The sequence below is a fragment of the Carassius gibelio genome, chromosome A24 (genome assembly GCF_023724105.1).
Source record: "Carassius gibelio isolate Cgi1373 ecotype wild population from Czech Republic chromosome A24, carGib1.2-hapl.c, whole genome shotgun sequence".
NCBI classification, from domain to species: Eukaryota; Metazoa; Chordata; class Actinopteri; order Cypriniformes; family Cyprinidae; genus Carassius; species Carassius gibelio.
The window spans coordinates 5862111-5883673 of record NC_068394.1 but is presented as its reverse complement, the minus strand read 5'-3'; the positions used below and the strand labels follow the sequence as shown (position 1 = coordinate 5883673).

Below are 21563 nucleotides of genomic sequence, written 5' to 3'. Positions count from 1 at the left end.
TACTATTTTATGATTGAACTTTCCTTTTAATTATAAAGTATAAAATACAAAATGTCGAAGAATTTTTATCATACAGTCAATGACAGAATAATTTAAAGTCAAAGCCCTCTACTTTTGTATTGTTATGTACAAAAGGATGCCACTTTATTTCCAATACTGGGCCAATATAAAAAAAAACAAATGGCTTGGAAAGGTCTCAAATCATGGCTGTGAAGTTTGTGGAGGGTCCAAGCTGCCCTCGCAGTGGGGTGCGGGCCGAGTCTATGAGTGGGATTAAACCCCTCTTCATCCCCAGTGGCACCACATTGTGCTCCAGCCTGCTGTGCATAGGGGGATCCTCTGATCGGCTAAAACTGATTTTCTGGCCCCTATTGTGAGGTTATTTGGGGACTGGTGACCCACACTGTTTGCCCTGTGAACCTCAACCTTCAATCACAGGCATGAGGGTCCACATGCACAGTACACATGGGCTGCTTTGATCCTGAAGAGATTTCAGATGTGTTTAGAGTAGGGCTGCACGATGTGTCATTTAAGCATTGATATCATGATGTACGAATCCACTATAGTCACATCACAGGATGTTATAGTTGATCCGTTATTCATTAACCGTACAGGCCAGCTGCTCCCCGGCCCTTGACGAATGTGATTCGGGGATTAATTGCACAGCTTAACCATCATAGAGTGAAAGTATATAATTTGCATGTGTTTTTAAGTCCTGTCAGTTTAACAGGGCGCATATTAGAACGAGCAGAGAGAGAGAGTGAGAGAGCCCTGGCCGCACGCGTACGCTCACCTTCACTGTCTTCAAACAGGATGAGCGCTGTCTTGCTCTCTCTCCCTCACGCATATTAATCAAAATGAATTGACACAATGGTGTCAAAAAAAACAACAACTATCCAGTGATGAAATGTTTTCTGTGTTGTCAAATCTTGCGCGATATCCTAAACTGCAGAGATAATTACACAACGCGTGCCGTACATGTCCGATTGCGAACTAATGATTCCTTTGAACCGATTCAATTTAATGAATGGTTTAAACAACTGACCTTTCCAACACTGTACTCATGAGACGTCTGAATTGGTGTATTAAAAAAATCTGTAGCACTTTACAATAATGTTCTATTTATTAAACTATTTTACATTTACGATTACTAAACTGCGCTTCTACAACATTGATAATTTCAACATTTAGACTAAAGACTTCATTGTTGAAATCGAAAGTTGTACAGTATTTGTTAACATAGTTAATGCACTGTAAAGCAACATTACCAAACAAAGAACAGCTGTGTTTTTATAAACAAAGATTAATTAATATAGTAACAAAAGTATTGCTCGTGGTAAGTTCATGTTAGTTAATATGTTAACAATTCAAACCATATCCTAAAGTTACAAACAAATAATTTACTCTAATTTAAATAATACTCTGATGTTTAAATCATTTAAAATGAGAATGTAAGTGTGCTCACTGTGTGCTTGTTTGTAAGAAAAAATTTGATTCGATTTCATATCGCAATATATATCGCAGAAAAATAAAATATCGCAATGTAATTTTTTCCCAATATCGTGCAGCCCTAGTTTAGAGTAGTTCTAGCTAACATAGCTCAACCATTACTCAAAGTAAATGATGAATAGTTGTAGCACAGCTGATTTTATGTCATGAGTCATGAGACTGAGTGCTTTACATTTAAAGTGAGTCATATCTGCATTTTAAGTGTTTGGCTGAATCATTCAGCATTCTCAATGAGTCATTTGTATCGAATGACTGAATTGCTTGGTTGACCAGTGAAAGGTGAGCAAAATGGTCATTTTCACAGTATTCCTGCAGCGTGTTCGGTAATGTGTAACTTGTTAGGTGCTGAGAACTTCTCACCAGGTGTTTCACAGCACCAGCATTTGTCAAGACGTCACCATGAGTCATTCCTGGTATTGAGCCAGGAATGTTTGCAGGATTACTGTTTCTTTCTTTCCCATGTGACACTCTCTAAACTGGCACGCTTATGTCCATTTAGTTTATGTTATATTAAAACAATGAGAAATACAACTTCTCTTTGTCCCACTGTGAAGTTTTATGGGAAAATGGCCCTGCAGCAGTGCACCAGGTCCTCTGAGAAAACCAGTATGCTGTTTTAGAGATTCAGAATCATCCATTGTGAAATTCCATCCTAAATTTAGCCGCCCTGTGTCATTTGAGTGGCTTGTTCTAGGATTTTAATGCAGCTGTGATCCAGCTGTACTCATTCTAAATGGCAGATCTCCTAACATACGAGATGGTTGGTGTAACCACCAGTCAGTTCTCTAATAAAGAGTTCCTTTAAGGGTCGCTTTGAAGATATTCCTGTTCAAAGGCACTCGTAAATTAGTCCAGATTATCTTTGAAGATCACATTACACATTCTTGTTTCAATAAAAATTGAGTTATGGATGTGAATCTCATTAAGAAGATGTTCCATTTTATTTAGATACACATATAAAACAGTTTGGTCCAACCGTTTTGTTCTTTTTGTTTTAGACTTCACTGCTTATCTATAGTGGAGCCTGTTTAGGAGGTGGGCATAAAAGAGAGATTACAGCCTGTAAGGAGAGTTGAATGTAGGGCAAGGTGACATATTCATTCCTACCCCGAGCAAAACACTGAGAATAATAGATAAGACACAAGTGTGTGTTTTCAGGGTTGGCTGTACCAGTGTACATGTGTGGGCTGCGGATAGCTGTTTACTGCCTGCTCTGTGCTGATTTGTGGAGTTTAAAAAGTCCTTTCTTTCTTTCTTTCTTTCTTTCTTGTTTTGGACCTGAATTTAGTTTTGTAGCCCTCTCCTTATACGCTCTTTATTTTTCAAGCTGCATATTTACTGCAATGTTTTTTGTCAGTGTGTATTTGTTTTAGGACAGGATTCCTTTTGAAATTGTTAAGTTATTTGGCCCTCATGATGTAATGGGCATTCATTTATATCTTCATTACTGTATCTGTAGATTTATGGAATTATATCTGCTCCTGCCTGTGTGTATTTTAATTTAATTGTATTTTATTAGTTATTTTTTTTTATTTAAAGGGTTAGTTCACCCAAAAAAGAAAATAAGCCCATAAATTACTCACCTTGAAGTCATCCTAGGTAGGGCTGAAACGATTAGTAATAGATAGCCTTAAAAATCAAGCATCTGGGTGTTGCACTGCATCGGTCCTTGAGAAGGGTTGCAACAACTAATCAATAAAATCAAAATTATAATTGTCAACGATTCTCATTATCGATTAGTTGGGTCTGCCCACAGTTCACATCCAACTTCAGCCGGTCGCATCAAATTACAGCACTGAATAACGCATTTATATGGACAAAAGGGCATCTAACAATAGTGGAGGAAACAGAGTGGGCATGCATTTGTAACTTCAGGTTAAAGTATTACATGTCCCTCTGAGCTGCATTAAACAGTGTGTAAATGCATGTAAATGACGCTTCTAATGCAGCATTTGTGTTTCCTCTGCATTGCAAAGATAAATTCTGTTAATGCTGACTTAATTTGCTTGGTAATAACCCAAATGCAAGAATCTGACTTAAAAGATGATGCACACCTTAAGAAAAAAATGACTTATGGAAACTTGATGTAAATTATTAATTTATATTACTGCTGTGAACTGACTGCACAGAATACTGTATTAGAATATAAAAAATTCAGGAGTCAGCTGTCCACATTAGTCCTTAAGATATCAGCACAATAACACCCTCAGCAAAATATCATCTAATTACCGTTATCTTTTTTTTTTTTTATCAGTATCGGACAACCCTATTTTATGTTACTTAACTGATATAATAATTTATTGATAATAATTGTTTAATATATTAATTCATACTTTTGACTTTAAAGGCTGAAATGTAAAGTTTATCATTTTATAAAACTTTATTTTTTTGAAAACATCTTGTATCTGAACAGTTAATTATGCTTTTTACAGTAATTTTATTTTATTTTATGGTACTTTATATGGTACTATAGACATTGCCCTACACCGCTCACATATCAGACGCTTTTACAGGATAAAGAAATAAATGACAGTAAGAGGAGACTGACTGTGATCAAAGTGCACGTGTTGCGTGTTCCCGCAAAGCATTACTGTGATTTTATTATGTCTTTACTATCTTTATTATTTTAATTTTTGATCTAGAGATTTAAACTATATCCACTGTGTAGCCTACAGTGATTCAATTTATTAAAACAAATTTATGTAAGGTTTTAAACCAGTTTTGTAAAGTTTGTGCCAATGCTGCCCTTAACTAACAGTATTGGTAATGACCAAAATATTTTTTTAGCTTTCTGTATTGGTTAGTCCTCCAATATGTGTAAGCTCTTTAGTTACAGTAGTAAGCTATTGCTAATGCTATAGTACAACAGCAAAGCAAAAGCTGACCTCATACATCATTTCCCTGGAACTGATCAAGCGCAAGTTAGATTAAAGTGATTATTACGTTTTGAATATGGATATTTTTCTTACAAACACGCATCAATTCATAAATAAATAAAGCTCTTTCTGATTCTGATTCTGATTCACTACAGGAGGCCTTTGTTCATTCTCTGGAGCCCCGTGAGACACTTTTTTTAAGGGATGCACTTTTTATTAAACTTCTCAAGGACCAATGCAGTGCAACACCCACAGTGTGGCATCAAACAGCTTGAAAGATCAAAGACAATTTTTAAAATAACTCAAACTGGATTTGTCTGAAAAACGATACCCAGGATGACTTTAGTGTAGAGTAATTTATTGCTTAATTTTCATTTTTGGCTGAATTAACCCTTTAAGGGATTGCACTATTTTTTTACCCATTTTTCCACCTCTATTGTTGAACTTCCTCATCTCAACTCTTCGTCTCAAAATGAATAATTATGTTACATTTGTATTTCTTAAAGTGGAAGCTCCAGAGAGAAGTGACCACTGATTCTGTAAGGTGTTCAGATAAAGTCCTAAATATAAGGAGCTCTGGAATGAGGATAGTTTACAACAGGAAGTCAAGTTTGGAGAGAGCTGTAACCTAGTCAAACAAAGGACACAAAGGGATTTTAAACAGTTGTTGAGAAACTGAAATGATAATGCTGGTAAGTGGTAACAAGATATCACACCTGAGGGTCCCAGTAGCTTTGTCTTTTATCTCCAAACCAACTTAGCAAATATGATCTACTGATTAACCTTAATACTAGGCAACCCCCAATCAAGCTCACTGCTCTGGATTAGCAACTTCAATCCAAGATGGCAAATTTATCCTTTAGATTAAAGTGGCCTTGGATTAAAATAGTCTGAAGAGCGGTGGATTTAATGTGTCCCCTTAAGTCTTGACCCTCAATATCATCAGGAATGGATTATTCTCCTCCGCTCTCCCACACAAACACACACACACTCATTCTGAGGGGTTCTAGTGTAACTCTGTGAGACCATCTAGACCAGTCCACTTGATCTGACTCAAATCCTGTTTTCGAGCAATGGGTTCCTGGTACAAGATGAGTGGTTGAAGATTAATTGGCCCCTGTTTTGCATCTGAGGCCTGAGCCCTGGAAAGCCCATCAAAGAGACACAGCTTCATGTTGAGAGGGGAAACCCTGTCCATGGCTTATCCTTGGCCGAGCAACGGCTGTCTGGTTTTTCTCACGGATTTTATGGCTAGTTGCAACACTGGTGTTAAGACAGAATGAAATAAATATGTGTTTCACAGAAGAAGGAAATGCATACAAGTTTGGAATGTCATGAGGCGATTAACAATGAGAGAAAGTACATTTTTGGGTGAACTATCCCTTTAAATGCATTAATGTTTGCACACAAATATAGTGCACCATGTTATTTTACGATACAAATAATTTCAAAGCAACTTTACAGAAAATTAAGTTTCTACAATATTTAGTAGTAGCTTATAAGTGGTGATCAGTTTATATGCAAATGACAGGAATTTTCAGAAAAATGTATACATGACATTAGAGGTCAACCGATTTATCGGTTTTGCTGATTAATCGGCACCAATAGTTGATTGCTGGAACAATTGATTATCAGCAAAAATCCATGCCGATAGTTTTCCGAGTTTCGTCCGTTGCTGGAGTGGCTGATAGTTTCCCGGTTTGGGTCTGTTGCTGAAGCGGCTGAGAAGGCTTTGTTTTAAAGAAGTCTCTGGAGTGTGTGTGATACCGGTGAGTTCTCATAGACTCAGCGCTGCTCTTTATATTGATTAGATAATCACTTGAGTGTTCAATAACAGAAGCAGTTCAAGTGTGAGAGTATACATTGTACTGGGATAATTGTAGGGCTCTATGATTTCCGTGATGCATAAAACACGGACGGAATTCACAGTTTAATGTGCGTGGCGCTCACAGTGATTTCAGCATCTGTCATCTCTCTAATTGAGGACGAAAACACATGAACAGAACTGCTCTGAGAGTCACTTCATGAGCACATAACCGTTTGATTTGAGCAAAAGCATCATATCACATGCATTGATATTCATTTATTTTGCAACCCGTCTAAATAAAATTCCGGTTATGAAGTCTATTGTTCAGTAGAATATACATAGTCTACTACTACTACTTAAATGAAACAAGCATTATTTTTTAATGAATAATCACACAACATTTCTTCCATGTTTTATTTTTAATAGTAAATCCCCCTTGTTTGCCAAAAAAAGTTTGCTTAATTTTAAGTAATTAAAGGACAAATAAAATTAATGTTTCATGCCTTAATTTGATAAAACATTTTGAGGGGAAAAAATTATTAGGCTTCTTTAAGAAAAAAATAATAAATTAAGTTGTTTTATGCGTTCAAATAATTAGACATGCTAAAACAGAATTTGGTAACAATAAAAAAATATGGTGAGAAACAATAAAACATTTCATAGGGCCCTAATCATGTTATTTTTGTTAAACTTTCATTAAATTGATTTGAAAATGTGTAAGTTTCATGATTTTATTTAATTAGACTTACTTTATGATTTATAAACTTTAATTTAACTATTAAAAAGGAGTGAAGCAAAATTAAAATGGAAAAAGGAGAATCCAGGAATTTATTTATTAAAATTAAACTGATTTCATAGGGCCCTATTAGTGTGGTAATTTCAACATTTACTATTACTATTACTGTTATTATTATTATTACTACTACTACTACTACTGTTTTGTTTTTGTAAATAAAGCACTATTTTAGTTTTTTTTGTTTTTTTTTACTATCGGTTAATTAATCGGTATCGACCAGTGCGGTCCAACCTAGCTATCAGTATCGGCAAAATCCAATATCGGTCAACCTCTACATGACATAGTCAACCAGACAATGGACACCTATTAACAGCAATTATAATGTGATTGCATAGTAAGTAGCAATATTGCTTTTTTTTGCAATATAGCTTTCCTTCTATATTTAGCACATTGCATAAAAAAGCTGGATGAATACAGCAAAAATGCAAATAAAATTGCCCAGATGTCCATATGGAACATGTTGGAAACTGAATAAACAGAATAAATTCATCAAATTAAATGATGTGACGGAATAATTTGTCAGATGATTTACCAGTATGACCTTCAAGAACATCGTTCCAGACATAAATCACCAATTGCTAGCAAATAAGAGGTTGAAAAACAATGTAAACATTTTGTCTGTACGCTTTAAACCTCAATGTAATACTTAAAATGATTATAAAGTTTTAAAATTTACAAATTGTTAAATTAACAAATGTACAAATAATTTATATAGCTTAATTATTTATTTCTATTTTGTCAATATTTCAGATTTTTGTAATGTTTTGCATTATTCAGCGCAAATCAAAAAAACAACATAAAGCAATGCAAAGTTACTGACATTAAACAACTTTTTTTAACAGTATGTTTTAAAATGTAATGTAAATCATGTGCCATTTTTAGAGGATGAAGTACAAACTTTATTTTAAAGTTTATTATTCTATTGAATAGGATACATTTTTTTGGAAAATTTCTGAAGATTATGGTAATTGGGTCCTCTCTGAAGCTTTTTTTTACGCTGCATGATTTTTAACGAACCCCAACTACTTAAATTTTTTCTGCTCTCTACCTTTTGGATGCCAGGCTGGCCTGAGATGAGCTGGTCACGGTAATCCATGCGGAGAGCACTGGGCTCTCTGTGGGAGATTTTCAGGCGTGTTAAATGCAGTATAGCTGGAATGCTGGGGTTCAATTCTCTTCATAAGCGTGGGGAACAGGAGGGAGTGGTGGCTGTCTTTTTTCCTGTTTTCTGAGTGATCGACAGCTGTATGGTTGAATGAAAGAAACAAGTGCATTCCTGACTCCACACGAGGTGCCTGATTAATATGCAGAAGAAAATTTAGGAGGATAAATACTTGGAATATTTAATGGGAGTGAGCTATCATGATTTGCCAAAATAGATGGATTTAGCAAATAACATTGTTCGGTTTCGCAATCAGCTGTCCTTCAGTCCTTCAAATAATTCAAAATCAGTTTGAGGAACATCTCAACATCCTCAAGTGGATTGTTCAAAGCTCCTCAACAATCAGGACATATTTCTGCATTTACTGTAGGTATTATAAATCCCTCCTGCATATATAATGCCATGTTCAAGTGCTGCTGTATATGCAGGTTTGTAAACTTGGGTTAATTAACAAGCTAGTAAAACACTTCAGTTATCGGTTATCATTGACTGTTTATCTTTAGTTCATGCAGCTCAAGTAGCTCAATTCTTGACATTAGTTAATGTAATTTGCAATTTCTACTTGCAGAGCATTCTCAAAGTCCAAATGGTCCTCTGAGGCATGTCTATGTGAGTGTATGTGTGCATACAAGGGGCTCCTTTAAACGTTGGCCCTTTGTCTGCAGTCATGGGAAAGGGTGGATGAAAGGTGGATCAGCAGGGTACTTTGGGGCAGGGGAGATGCTAAATGCAAAAGGCCCCTTTACCATGGAGCATGTAATATCCTGATCCCAGGAGCTTCCCTGTCATAGGGGATGACCTGGCCCACCTACTAGAACAGAAGGTGCCCCAGGGTGGGCTGTAACCACTAAGGAATGCTGAGACTGTCCGCCCTGGCAGCAATGGTTCAAAAGGGAAGGTTAAGGGCTAAGTAGTCTTTTTTTACACGTAACCAAAGATGTTGATCAACAAATTACTGACTCCTAGACTTTGGAGCTGATTGTAATGTTGTTGACCCCTGATCAGATGTTGCAGACAATTACCATAATGAGTCATCTTGCTGGTCTTTGTGTTGACTTTTGAAGTAGGTGGTTGTTCTGCATGTTGAGATGCCAATTACAATGGATTTTCAATGCTGTAATAGCATATTTTATAATCCTTTGTGCTGTGGAGTTCACATTAAAGACTATAAGCTCTTTATAATTTGATTGGGACTCAGCAGGCTCATTTGTGACATGTTAAGTGATTTTGCACTGGCTCTGGACCAGAAAGCCCTGCCATCCATCCATCTCTCGTGATCCAAAGCTTTATTATAACATTGTAGCAGCAAGTCATGCATGCTTGAGCAGGGTTGGGGGCACAGGAAGAGAAAAATTGCTAATTCGTATTCTCTTTGTCTATTTATTTTATATATTTTAAATGTTATACATAATTGAATAATATTTTATAATATATATTTATACTAAACCTGACTAGCATGTTCAGGTGTTGGCAGATTTGCATAAATTTGTGCAGATGTAAGTTTCGTATGAAATATTATATTTATGTTTGTGTATAATATATATCTGATTAATCTCATATATGATTAATTTGGGTTAATCAATCTGTTAGTAAAGCACTTTATTGCAATTTTGTATTCTCTTTTTCTTGATATCTTTATTCATTACAGCAGAAACCTCATTCTTGAGAAGTTGATTATAATTGTGATGCACATTTTTTACTATTATTATTATTATTATTATTATTATTACAAAATTATCAGTATTGGTTAATACTTAACTTTTTTTATTTGGATTTTTTACTTTTAAAATTTAAGTGTGCACGATCATTTAGATTTAGATTTTGAATTTATCATTCTGTATTGGCTGTATTGTATTTTTAATCAGATTTTAAATTATTCTATTTTAATTGAGTATATTTTATTATTATATTGTCATAAAAATAAATAATTGTTTAAAAATGTATTTAATTATTAAGATTTAATTTGCCCTAATTTAATACTCTTCTTGCTCTTGAAATGATGAATACATAAAAAATCGTCACCTCGAAAGTATCCTTGATAAAATGGTCGGTTATGTCTTAAGTAAAAGTAAACAGTTGCGAGAGAAATGGAATGTGTATTATATTGGATGGTATTATCTCTTAAAGTGACCGCGCCTAATTTACTGTACCTGCTGTCAGTGTCCTTAATGTTAATCCAAGAAATGAAATGGTAGAAAAACACTCACTGCTCTTTACTGAATTACTTTGTAGTTTTAACAAGAAATAATCTGTATTTAATTCTTACAGTAAAGACTATGCAATGCTATTTACATTTGATTATTCAGTTTCTGTACCTGGACACCTACAAACTTAAACATTGTTTAATTTGTATATTTGTTCATTTCTGCTATTTACACAATTTCAGCTCCGCAAACCCTGATCGGTCTGCTTCAAGTCGAACACACAGCTGCTGCTGCCACCTTATTAAATTAGATTTACACTTTAAGTTAGGTAGTCTGTCATTGATGACAGCAGCTCATTAGAAAGGGATTAAAAATGCCCTTAATTTTGTTTGAACTCATAAATGCTGCTGCCTGCCAGCTGCAATCACCAATAAAACTCTGTATCGTCATAAATATCGTTATCGCAAATATTCTTTAAATATTGTGATATTTTTTTGAGGCTATATTGCCCACCCCTAACGAGTTGACACCATACTGGAATGCTGGTTGTCCATGTCTCTGAGAGTGTTAAAATGTGCCAATGCCTCTAAAGCCCCTTTCACACTGTGATTCCGGAAAATACACGGGTAATGTCTCCCGGCAATAGTTCCCGGGTCACTAGATTTTGCCCCTTTCAGACTGCCAGTGATTACCCAGAATATGTGCATGCGTTCACACACAACCCATAAAGGTGCCGTAAAGACACGTGACATTAGGATGTGATGTGTAGTTTATAATTGAAAATGCTAGGCACGTTAACTTTCACTTAAGATGGCGAATGATCTCAGCTTCAGCGCAGAAAGTGAGGAACTAACGGATCTCTGCTTCTTGACAGTTTGCACATATTTTTTAGTCGCAAACGTTTATCTGCCTTCAAAACAAAAGAGTTGCGCGATAACGTGTGTCATCACTACAACACACCCTTTATGGCATTGGTTCTGGCTTTTCTTCACACAGAGCTTGTTTCAGGACTGAACCCGGCAATGTTACGAGGTCCCCAACCCAGGATCAATCCCGGGACGTGTTTGCGTTCACACAGAAGGTGATCTGGCAATGTTCTGCCAATTTTCCGGGGCCAGTGTGCAGTGTGAAAGGGGCTTAATAGTCAAGAGTGGGCTTACAGGGTGGTTTTAGTCCTAGAAACGCACATCCCCCAGGTCTTAACCCAGATGCCCATGTTAAGATCCAGGATAAAGATCCCAACTTTCCCCTTCTTTCGCTCTTCTGTGCTCTGTAGAGTCCACAGTCTCACGTCTTGTTTCTATAAACCTCCCAGATTTATTGTTCTGTAAATGCCTCATGCTGCAGGCCCCAAAGAAGACAACCCCACTGTTTGCAAATGGCCCCTGGAGACAAAAGGAAGGTTCCCCCAATCAGAAGGGCTTTTCATGTTCCGCTGAAAGCTCTTTCTTGGTTAAACAAGGTTTCCCGTCATCACCGGTAAGAGGTCTTTTCCCTGCTATGTCAATCTGTTGGTGAGTGATCGTGTTTGGACCCGGTGAGAACAAACTCAGTGCTATTGTAACCATCCTAAACAGGGAACCACAGGGTTAAAATCATCAACTTCCCATCCTTCCCGCTGTTCCAGTGCTCAGTTGTGCTAATTGGTTGTTTTTTAGGATGGCCCATACGAGCAGGGAACCATTTAAAGTGTTTGATGGCCCTGGGTCTTCTGGCCTCTATTCTCTCTGTTCAGCCAAACCGAGCAGAACTAAACCCCCCCTTCCTTTCGGGATGCATGACCGTGTGTGCATGTGAATGGGAATGCTGTGTGGAAATGGGGCTGTGCTTTGTGTTGGTGTTATTGTCATTCAAAATGTAATGTCTTTAAAGGAGGGTTTTTAATTTGACCTCCACCAATTAAGAGATTTAGGTTTGGGCTGGCTGGTGGTCACCTTTGACCCACCTGCTTATTACACTCTGCGTCTTCACATCATTGTGTGAAATCCTCTTGTGCTCCTCCTGTTTCTTTATATATCTCCCTGTTCACTCTCATTCTCTGTTCACAAGATTGTTTCTCTTGGTAGTAATGTAAAAAGATTGTTGATGCCAAACATGGAGAATTTCTTTTGGTAAATGTTCTCAGACTCACGTTTCCCAAGTGAAGCGCAAGCTGAATATAGCAAAGAACTTTCTGGGTCACAAATTTAGCAGACTAGTATGGCAGTTGCAGCATTGTGGGGATTAAGATTAAGATTATACTCGGCTAGTTAGTTGGCTAGTTAGTCCCATACACTGAGGTCTTGAGTTTTTGCTCCTGAGCAAAACAGGGTTGTGCACCATTCAGATTTGATTTTTTACATTCTTTAAAATTCACTTAGTGCATTCAATTTTGAATTTAAGGAAGTAGAATTATGATTGAATACATATAGCTGGAATGTGTAACAAGAAAAGAGAAGCTTAAGTAGACATGGATGGATGGATGGATGGATGCTCTCAATAAAGACCTCATTGACTCATTGAACTGTAGATGATTTAACTAGGAAAGCATGGTGACTTCACAATCACCTAGATTAACCACTCTCCCACTCCTCGGAGTAAAATGTTCAGATTTAGAGGAACACATCCTGCACACTCCCACATGCAATAACATCATCAGATGTGTAATAGCACTCATGGCGAGGGGTCTCTGGGTCAGAAGTGAAGTGTTGGCCTCTCTCGAACAGGAGAGGAGCTGGTGAAGATTGGCTGCAGAGTATTTAAACAAAAGCTTGGTTCAGTTCTCATAAGAGTGCACCAGGTTATCTCATCGGGAAGTGGTTATGCATGACACTTGATGAAGATGAATGAGTGCTAACGCTACAGGACAGTTGCAGACCCGCTGTTCATGCTGGTAAAAGCATCAGGGGTGAACGTCATGTGTTATGCAGACATGTCATTCTGTGAGCTTGGCATATTGATTCGTGCAGTGGGTAGTCATTTTGCCAAGAGGGTTTCAAATGCTTTGATGACAAAACCCCCCAAAAATATAGACAGCTAAACGTTTTTATTTATTTATATATTTTTGTCACTCTTTACAGACCACAGTTTGAAAACCCTTTCATTTAATGCAAGTAAAATCGCAATCATTGCACAAAGGCACAGTGGTGATATTTGTAGATTATCCCAATTATAGCTTATGACCTTCCGGTTATCATTAACAATATCAAGGCATATGGTATGGATGGTCTTTTACTGAAGAATAAAAAAAATTCATATTCTTACCGTAGATGTTTATCGGTTGCACTTTATTTTACAGTACGTGTACTTACATGTACTTATACTGTACTTACAGTGTATTTATTTAAGAAAGTTCTGGTAACACAAGGTAACTACATGGGGTAGGGTTAGGTTTAGGGGTGGGTTCAGGGTTAGTACCTACTGTAGTTATTACATAGTTATTGTAATTAATATAATAAGTACATAGTATGTACATGGGGAACAGGACTGTAAAATAAAGTGGTACCTGTTTATCAAGTAATGTCTTATGTATTTGTTAGTCTATTCGTTTACTGGCTAGTATTGCAATCTTTTCAAATCTTGCATAATATTATGAAATGCACTGTTTCATGGTGATTGACTATAACCTGAAAATTATCAGCTTGTATGTATGATGATGAAATTGTTTTCCTATGACTCCCCTTGCGTAACTATAATGTGGTCAGACAGTGCTGGCCCTCTGAGGCCAAGGTAGTCACTATCCACTGCAGCATTAGTTCCTTTTTTTCTCATCCTTTTTGTTGCTTAACGGAAAAGAGATGAAGAGAAAAAAAGAGGGTAGAGGGGGTAAAGTCTCCCTGATCCCCTTTTCCATGCACAGGGTAATCCAGAGGCCACTGTCAGCACAAATGTGGCTTTGATTGCTGGGAGAGGGTGCGACTGAACACGGTGCCCCAAAATGTGTTTATGAGTAAGCGAGTGTGTAGGTTTGTGTGTAGTTGCAAATATAATGGGAAATGGGTCAAAAGAAGCTGTATGGAAAGAAGGCCCCATGTGGAAAATTCAGTTGGAATGTGTCTGGAAATTGGACAGCATTCATGTTGTGTTGTCCTCTGTGTGATTGGACTGACCAGACAGCAGGCTGAAATTAACATAATGAAAGCAGATGAATCAGAAATCTTTATCTCAAGCCCTGAATTAGTCTGGGGAAATGAGATTGCTGTAAACAGCAATACTTAAATGATAGAGGATAATATGAAGCGATAGACTTTTAATTTCGTCTATCTGATATTTATCATTCTATCGCCCAGCCCTAAACAGCCAATGTGCTAGTAATATGCATGCTAATAAGCAGCTAGTTAATAGTGAATAATGTTTCCTAATAGTTTTACCGAACAAACATCTAACCTTAAGTATGAAACTACGGTGTGCGGAATAACTGAATAACTCTAAGAAACTGCGTAACAATTACTCCGAACACCCTAGCAACCAACTAGCAATGCCTGGCAACCACCCACAACACAAGCATCATGGTAGCAAGTTTAAAAAAAAATCAGACACCAATCAAGTGTTTATTCCAAAAATGTAAAAAAGGAGTGTAATATTTTTTTTTTTTTTTGATTGTGGTGCTTCCGTTTGTGTGTTTCAGATCACCAGGACTGTCTGCACCAGCTGGTTCACGAGCGTCTGGGAGAGCTGTTGCGTGTATTAAAAGCTGTGATTTCCAAGCATCACTCCCTGAATTCAGTGGAGATCCTCAGCGCGGCCGGGACCCTCATCGCAAAGGTCAAAGGTAAAGCATTGTTCCACTAGCGGGCTTTAAATTAAATATGATACAGTGTAAAAGAAAGAAGGCAAGACACTAATTTGCTTGAAATCTTGTTCCTCAAACTCCTTCTCACAAGCCTCCCACGCCTTATTTTGCTTTGGATCACTAAAAAATAGTCACTAATAATGATAAACCTAAAATTGCCAGAGAGGATTTTCCAGCAATGTGCACAATGCTCTCTGAGAAGCATGCAAAAATCTGATCTTTCAAAAAGAGACATTGTTTCTCAAACTTCTTTCAGGGCTGACATTGGAAAAGCAGAACAATGCACTTATGCAAGTGTGTTTGTGTGTGTGCTTGTATGTGAGTATAATGTCCTTGTCAGAGTAGACAAATCCCGTTTTACTCGGTTCCACGGTAAGAGATTAACATCTAGCATCTTAGATTAGCTTCACTCGGCTTGTGGACAAGAATCTCAGAAGTATCTGAATAGCATCTAAAGACTTTTTCTGTGAGTGTTTTGATTATGCTGTCTTAGAAGCTACTTAGTTTGATATTTTATTATCTAAATCAATTACACTTTAAGTGTTGCTTAAGTGTAAGTTTACATTTTAGGACTGCTTTATGCACATACATATGTGTTAGTATTCCTTTTGTAGACAAATATTCATTTAACCACATTTTCTGATATGTTTAGTGTTTCTATTTTTGGTTTTGAAATGGCTGCTGGTTCTCATTTCCCAATGGTGGATTCTAAGTTTGTTATGTTGTCACTTTACTTGCGCTCTGCACTGTTATTGGGAACTGAAGCTTAATGTCTAGCTTTGTTTTGACATTTGGGCTCAAAGTGGGTCCCGTGATGTTTTTGTATAAACACATCTCCAAACTTTATGGCTTCCTCTTTCAAAATAGTTATGTTTCTATGCATACCTTTTGGTTCCCTCTTTCTGTGCAGCTAGGGAGTTTTCTGTGTGTAATAAAATTTATTTCACTTAAATTTGGTTTGTTAGACTTTAATATGCATAAAGTGTGTTTCTGGCGTACAGGAATTTTTGTATGTGTGCATAAATACTAAAGTAGACAATATCAATATATTGACAGCAACCTTTTAGATATTAATTAATATATAGGAATCCTTTGAGGTAATCAAATGTCATATCAATATCAGAACATTTAAATGAATAAGTTTATTTAAATGTTATTTAATTTCAATATATTGTAAATATAATGAATTTTACATTATTTTATATTATATTATATTACTTATTTAATTGATAAATAAATTATGCATTTTTAAAAGTCTTCGCTGATAAAGTTTCTCCACAATTTACTGATAAATATGTGAAAATGTTGTGAAAGTTTATTATTATATGTAATGTTATGTTTTGTTATATTTTTTTTATATTTTATGTTTTGAACACTGATATTGTAAGTTTCTTGTCTAATCAAATGTAAAAAAAAAATAGAAGTAATTTTTTAAATCAAAGCACAATTCCAGCTTCTTCCACTAGAGGGTCAAAATGCTTCTTATGTTGCCATCTCTTTCCAAACTTTCTCTCAGACACACACACACACAAACACACACACTGAAACCTTTGTAATGTGACACTTGAATAATCAGTGTTCTAGCTCTGTGGCTCGGAGATTAAAATAAGAGAAAGTTGAATATCCGGATCGGGGAGCTCCAAGCATGATAAGAACTCCACTGTGGAGTTTGAACAGGCCGGAGTCTCTCATGTTCAGTCCAGCACATGCGTCCGCTGAAGAAATGTGACACTGACCCTCCAGGATAAGATAGGGACCGGCAGGAGTTTAGGCAAACCTTCACAGAGACTCAAGGGAGGACTGCGGTCCAGAATGTTATGTGAACATCGCAATACAAACTCCACCAAAAGGCTGAATATCCTGATGGGAAGATATGTGCTGATGTTGACGAACCTCGTGCGACTTGTCCTTGATGGTTTTAGAGCTTTGTGTACCATCCTGTTCTGAGGAAATACAAATAAAGCTTGTTTTCTTGCGAACTACAGCCACGAGGAGGTTTTTCACCTTCCTCTTTTCGTCCTGCATCGCTGTTACGCAAGAACTTTCAGGCGTTCTCATGCAACATTCTTGCATGTATTGGGTTTCAAAAGTAATTTAAGTTTCTCTGTGGTATGGCGTCTCTCATGGGCTGCCAACAAAAAGGGGGAGTGTTTGTTCCCATCAGCCCTGTGCCTCTTTACCTCTCATCACCTACATCCCTCTGGGAAGCTCCTAACCCCCTTTTGACTAAGTGCTGCTCTCCTACTTCCCAGAGGCTACGGAGACGAATCCAACCGATTCTTTTCTCAACCAGTTGGGTGCATTTTCACCACCTCAAATGTGGGGACGTGCCAGTGTTATCCTTATCTGAACAGATAAGTCTGGTATCTACTGTGAGAAACATCTAAATAAGTTTCCAGGGGCTCAGTGTTTGGTCTAATCCGTGTTTTATCAAGGTTTTTATAGAGGTGAAATTGATTAGCAAGCCTCACTAGGGCCTGATTTCCCAGAGAGAAGGGGGAAAAACATGAAAAAACAATGCCATTTTTGCTTGATGATGTAACTTCCACGTTTGGATTGTGCGTGGACGGTGAGGGCTGCCATTGTGTTCTTGCGAGCTTCAGGATGTCCTGTTGGGGAGGGGTATGTGGAGGGATGATGGGACGTGAGGACCAGACAGAACTTCGTCAGCTGTGGTAGAAGGAGCTTCTGATCCGCATCACGTATGCTTCGGAATCTAAAAACGTTTTTCGGAAGATCTCAAAGGGTCATGAAGTTTGGCTTTTTCATTTAGTCAAAGATTTTCTTCAAGGAAAGTTTGTTGGAGAATTTTGAGGAAAGAATCTAAAAAGTTTCTCGGAAACCTTTAGATCTTGATTTTTCATCCGTCTTTTCCTGGTGGTTTGGTGTGGGCTAACTGGATGGGAAGTGTGGTTGTCGGTAAGTGTTAGTTTCAAGGAACTGGTTTGTGTCTGGAAGGGAGGTTCTTCATTTGCTTTTTAGCCACGCTACAAATTTTTTTACAGTTTTCAAAAGTTCCTGAAGCTTTTCTGTTGAATGGCACCATTCTGAGACCGTAATGATTCACTGTTTAGTAGAGTTTAAACAAGTATTGACAGATTAAGAAAGGAAAACTAGGTATATGACAGGTGAAATCTGCTGGAATGAGATACATGGACATCTCCTGGCCTTCTTTCTCTTCACAGATCTTTGTTCTCCTACTTCTTCTGGAGGGTGTTGTTGGGGTGGATTTGGAGTCGAGGGGGGAGGGTGCTGAAATAGGAATGGCGTCAGTGGTTTTGGCGAGATCTGCCTCTTGTTTATTTTCACAGTGTTTATTATTGGAGCTGATTGTAGCTTATTTACACTGCCGTTTAGTTCCTCCCCATCTTTACCAGTTGAGTGTTTAGACTCAGGAAGTCAAGTTTTCTTTAGATTGCAGACCAAGCCATAGTGTTATTACCAATCTTGGAGTAGAATTTGACTTATCATCATCATCATCATATTTTTATGTAGCAAGTGACTTGGAAAATGTATGAATCTAACTATATTTAACTAGTAATTTTTAAAAGTTTAATTGTTTAATAATTAATTTTATTAATTCTGTTTACATTATTATAATTACAGCATCTGTTAAAAAAGTAAAAAATCATTTTAAGATTTTAGATAAACAAATACAATCAATGTTTATTTTTTTTTGTTTGTTTGTTGGTTTTAGTAGCCATGTAATAAGCACAATATATAATTTATATTTATTTTTTAAATGTTTTTTTCATATTTTCATATATGCTTTTTTCTTCTCTTCTCTCATCTTTACAGGTGTGAACTTCAAGGAAGTGAATGAAGACAATAAGCAGACACTCTTTTCTGAGATCTACACTTCCATAGATACATTGGCCTTCACGTTTGGCAATGTGTAAGTGTAGCACAGTTGTTTCATTAATATGTTACTGTAAACGAATCGCTCTGTCATGAAATGTTATCCGTTTAGTCATTTAAAAAACACCTGAAACATCTGCGCACAGGATAGCGACCTCCCTGAGTCGGCAAGCTGAATGTTTGCTCAGCTCATGTCTGTTTTATAAGATAACACGGACTCTACGTGGTTATGGTGTTGCTTGTTGTTTTTAATGTCAGGAGTGCGCATGATGGTGGGTGCAAGTCATTAGCTTTGTTCCGAATCCTGGCAGACCTCAGCATTTTAAGGCATCCTATGCAAAAGCTGTTTCAAATGGAAATTTAATTACACTAACTCCTAAAATATCTTGTTTTTGGAAAAGTTCCAAGAAAGCATTGCATTGTTTGCATCGAAGGCAATGGCTCCATCCGAATATGCATATTTCCCTACTATATAGTAGGTAAAAACAGTATGGGAAAAATGTAATATGTCCAAATTCACAGTATTCATTAAACAGTAAGCACAAAGGGCTACATCTGGCAAGCTTTACAATCTTTACTATCTCATGAGGCCACGGGGAGAGGAACTGTTAATTGATGCTGTAAGTCACTTGATAATGAAGAATATTGAAGAGTATTGAAATGTTAGCTTAGCAACATGACATGCTAATTTCAAAACTCCTGTGCACTTTGTGTAAGGATTGCTCATTGTATTAAGCTGCTGTTCCAATTTACTCACAAGTTTTCATGACTGTTAGATGCTTCCTTAGAAGGCAGCTACCTATGTGGGCAGAAGTTGAGTTTTGCATTAGATTTTGGAACAGAGCTATTTTGCTGCATATGTGTGTGTTGTTTTAATGCGGTGTACATTTTTGCCTTGTCTTCCTCAGAGTGTCTGACTTCCTTATGGGAGATGTAGAGAACGGCTCAGCCTTGGGGCTTCCTCAGGCCTGCAGAAGCAGGGTGAGATTTCCCCGCTATTTCCTCCTCATCATACACTTTAAAGCAGTCTGATCAACAGGTGGTTGAAAGTAACGTCAGATCTGAAGGCTGTGGCCTCTTTATGTGCTATAGAGATGGGGGTCAGAGAGTGCAAAGCTCAGTAAAGAAAAATAGAAACATGGGCTGTTTTGAAGAAGAGCGCTCTTCCTGTTTGGACCACCCCTGCGATATATCTCATGGAAAAAGCCAGTGACATTTTGGCATTGTGATTTGAATGAGTGCTCTCAGATAAAGCAGATATGGAAGATACAACTTGTTTCCTTTTCTGTTTTGGATTGTTTTGTTCGTTCGGCTGTCTTTTTATTGTCTCCTGTGTCTTTTATTTCAGTCTTTTGAAAACCTGACGGTGGAGTCCAGTGGATGTGGGCCGGAAAAAGATGACCCTCCGGGTGAGAGTCACTCCATTTCACTTTCAATTTATACACAAGTTACTTTGAAATATTTGTGAAATATGCCCTTTGATTTAAAATTGATCTTTGAAACAAATTTATTTTATTCTATTTTCCATTTCTTTTCACCCAGTGTTACCAAGCTTTCTTTAACTCCTCCCATCTAACCCACTTTTCATGATCTAACTGATTTCTGATGGATAAAATTAAGTTTAATTCATTAAGTTTTATAAAAATATCACATTACAGACATTTAAAAAAAAGTTTTTTAAAGTTTAAAATAAACAGCACTTTTTATGCCGATCACACCCACATAGATACACCCATATCAAACAGCTCTCTGTTCTCAGATCAGATTTCACTGATCATTCTCAGCATTTGCGTATAAGCTCTCGACTGACACATTAGCCATCACTTCAAATCCTGGCAGGGCTGCTTAATGCCAATCCACTTTAATACAGCCCCAAGGTCAGTAAACACTTTCCCTCTGTCACTTATACAAACACTCACTCACATATATGCAAGCACCCTGCCCCTGGTGTAAAAACACTCATGCTGCCTTGGGTGGGCTTGCTTGGATCCGTTCGCCAGCCGCTGCTGCTCACTCTCACTAATGTGTTTGGCTGTGTGTGTGTCTCTTTCCAGGTCCCTCTCCACCCGCTCGGGTGGAGGAGATGGATGGAGCTTTGCTCCGTAATGACAGCGGGGTGGAGTCGGCCCTGCTTTATGCCAAAGCCTGGTCAAAATATACAAAGGAACTCCTGGCCTGGGTGGACAAACGTCTTAATATGGGTGAGTAAAGCTTGTTTATCTGTCATCAGTAGATGAGGGAGTTGCAATTAGTTGTCCATCAAGTTACAGTAATGATTTATTTTTTATTTTTTGCAGTTTTAATGGTCAAGTTGTGGGTTTTTCAGTGACTGATAAAGTTGGGTATAAGCTCAAGTTAATATTGTGGACTTCACCAAACCTAATAATACAATAACTAAACAATAACTACAACACAAATGTGAACATTCAATTATTATTATTATTTTTTTGATCTGTAGCTTTGATTATATACTATTATATGTAACATATGCAATGGTCATGGTAACATAAATCAGACAACACACACTATCATTCAGAAGTTTTGAGTTTTTTTTTTTTTACTTACGCTCACCAAGTATTCTTTAAAGAATAGAAAGTTCAAAAGATTAACCTTTATATGAAATAAATATATTTTGTAACA

At 37.1% G+C, this 21563-nt stretch overlaps 1 protein-coding gene across 8 annotated transcripts in view; it reads left to right on the top strand.

The window, feature by feature from the left end:
• The window catches only part of LOC127946226 (rho GTPase-activating protein 29), a 43303-nt gene that overhangs the window by 9149 nt on the left and 12591 nt on the right, over positions 1 to 21563 (top strand). For 4 of the 8 annotated variants that reach the window (XM_052542655.1, XM_052542654.1, XM_052542653.1 and 1 more), the window contains exons 4-8: positions 14901 to 15044; positions 18864 to 18960; positions 19832 to 19904; positions 20272 to 20332; positions 20978 to 21124. In XM_052542655.1, coding sequence (XP_052398615.1) covers positions 14901 to 15044; positions 18864 to 18960; positions 19832 to 19904; positions 20272 to 20332; positions 20978 to 21124 — 522 coding nt within the window. Of the gene's footprint in view, positions 1 to 14900; positions 15045 to 15253; positions 15532 to 17713; positions 17985 to 18863; positions 18961 to 19831; positions 19905 to 20271; positions 20333 to 20977; positions 21125 to 21563 lie in introns of those variants that run through there. The other 4 variants (XM_052542658.1, XM_052542657.1, XM_052542656.1 and 1 more) reach the window with 3 other exon arrangements.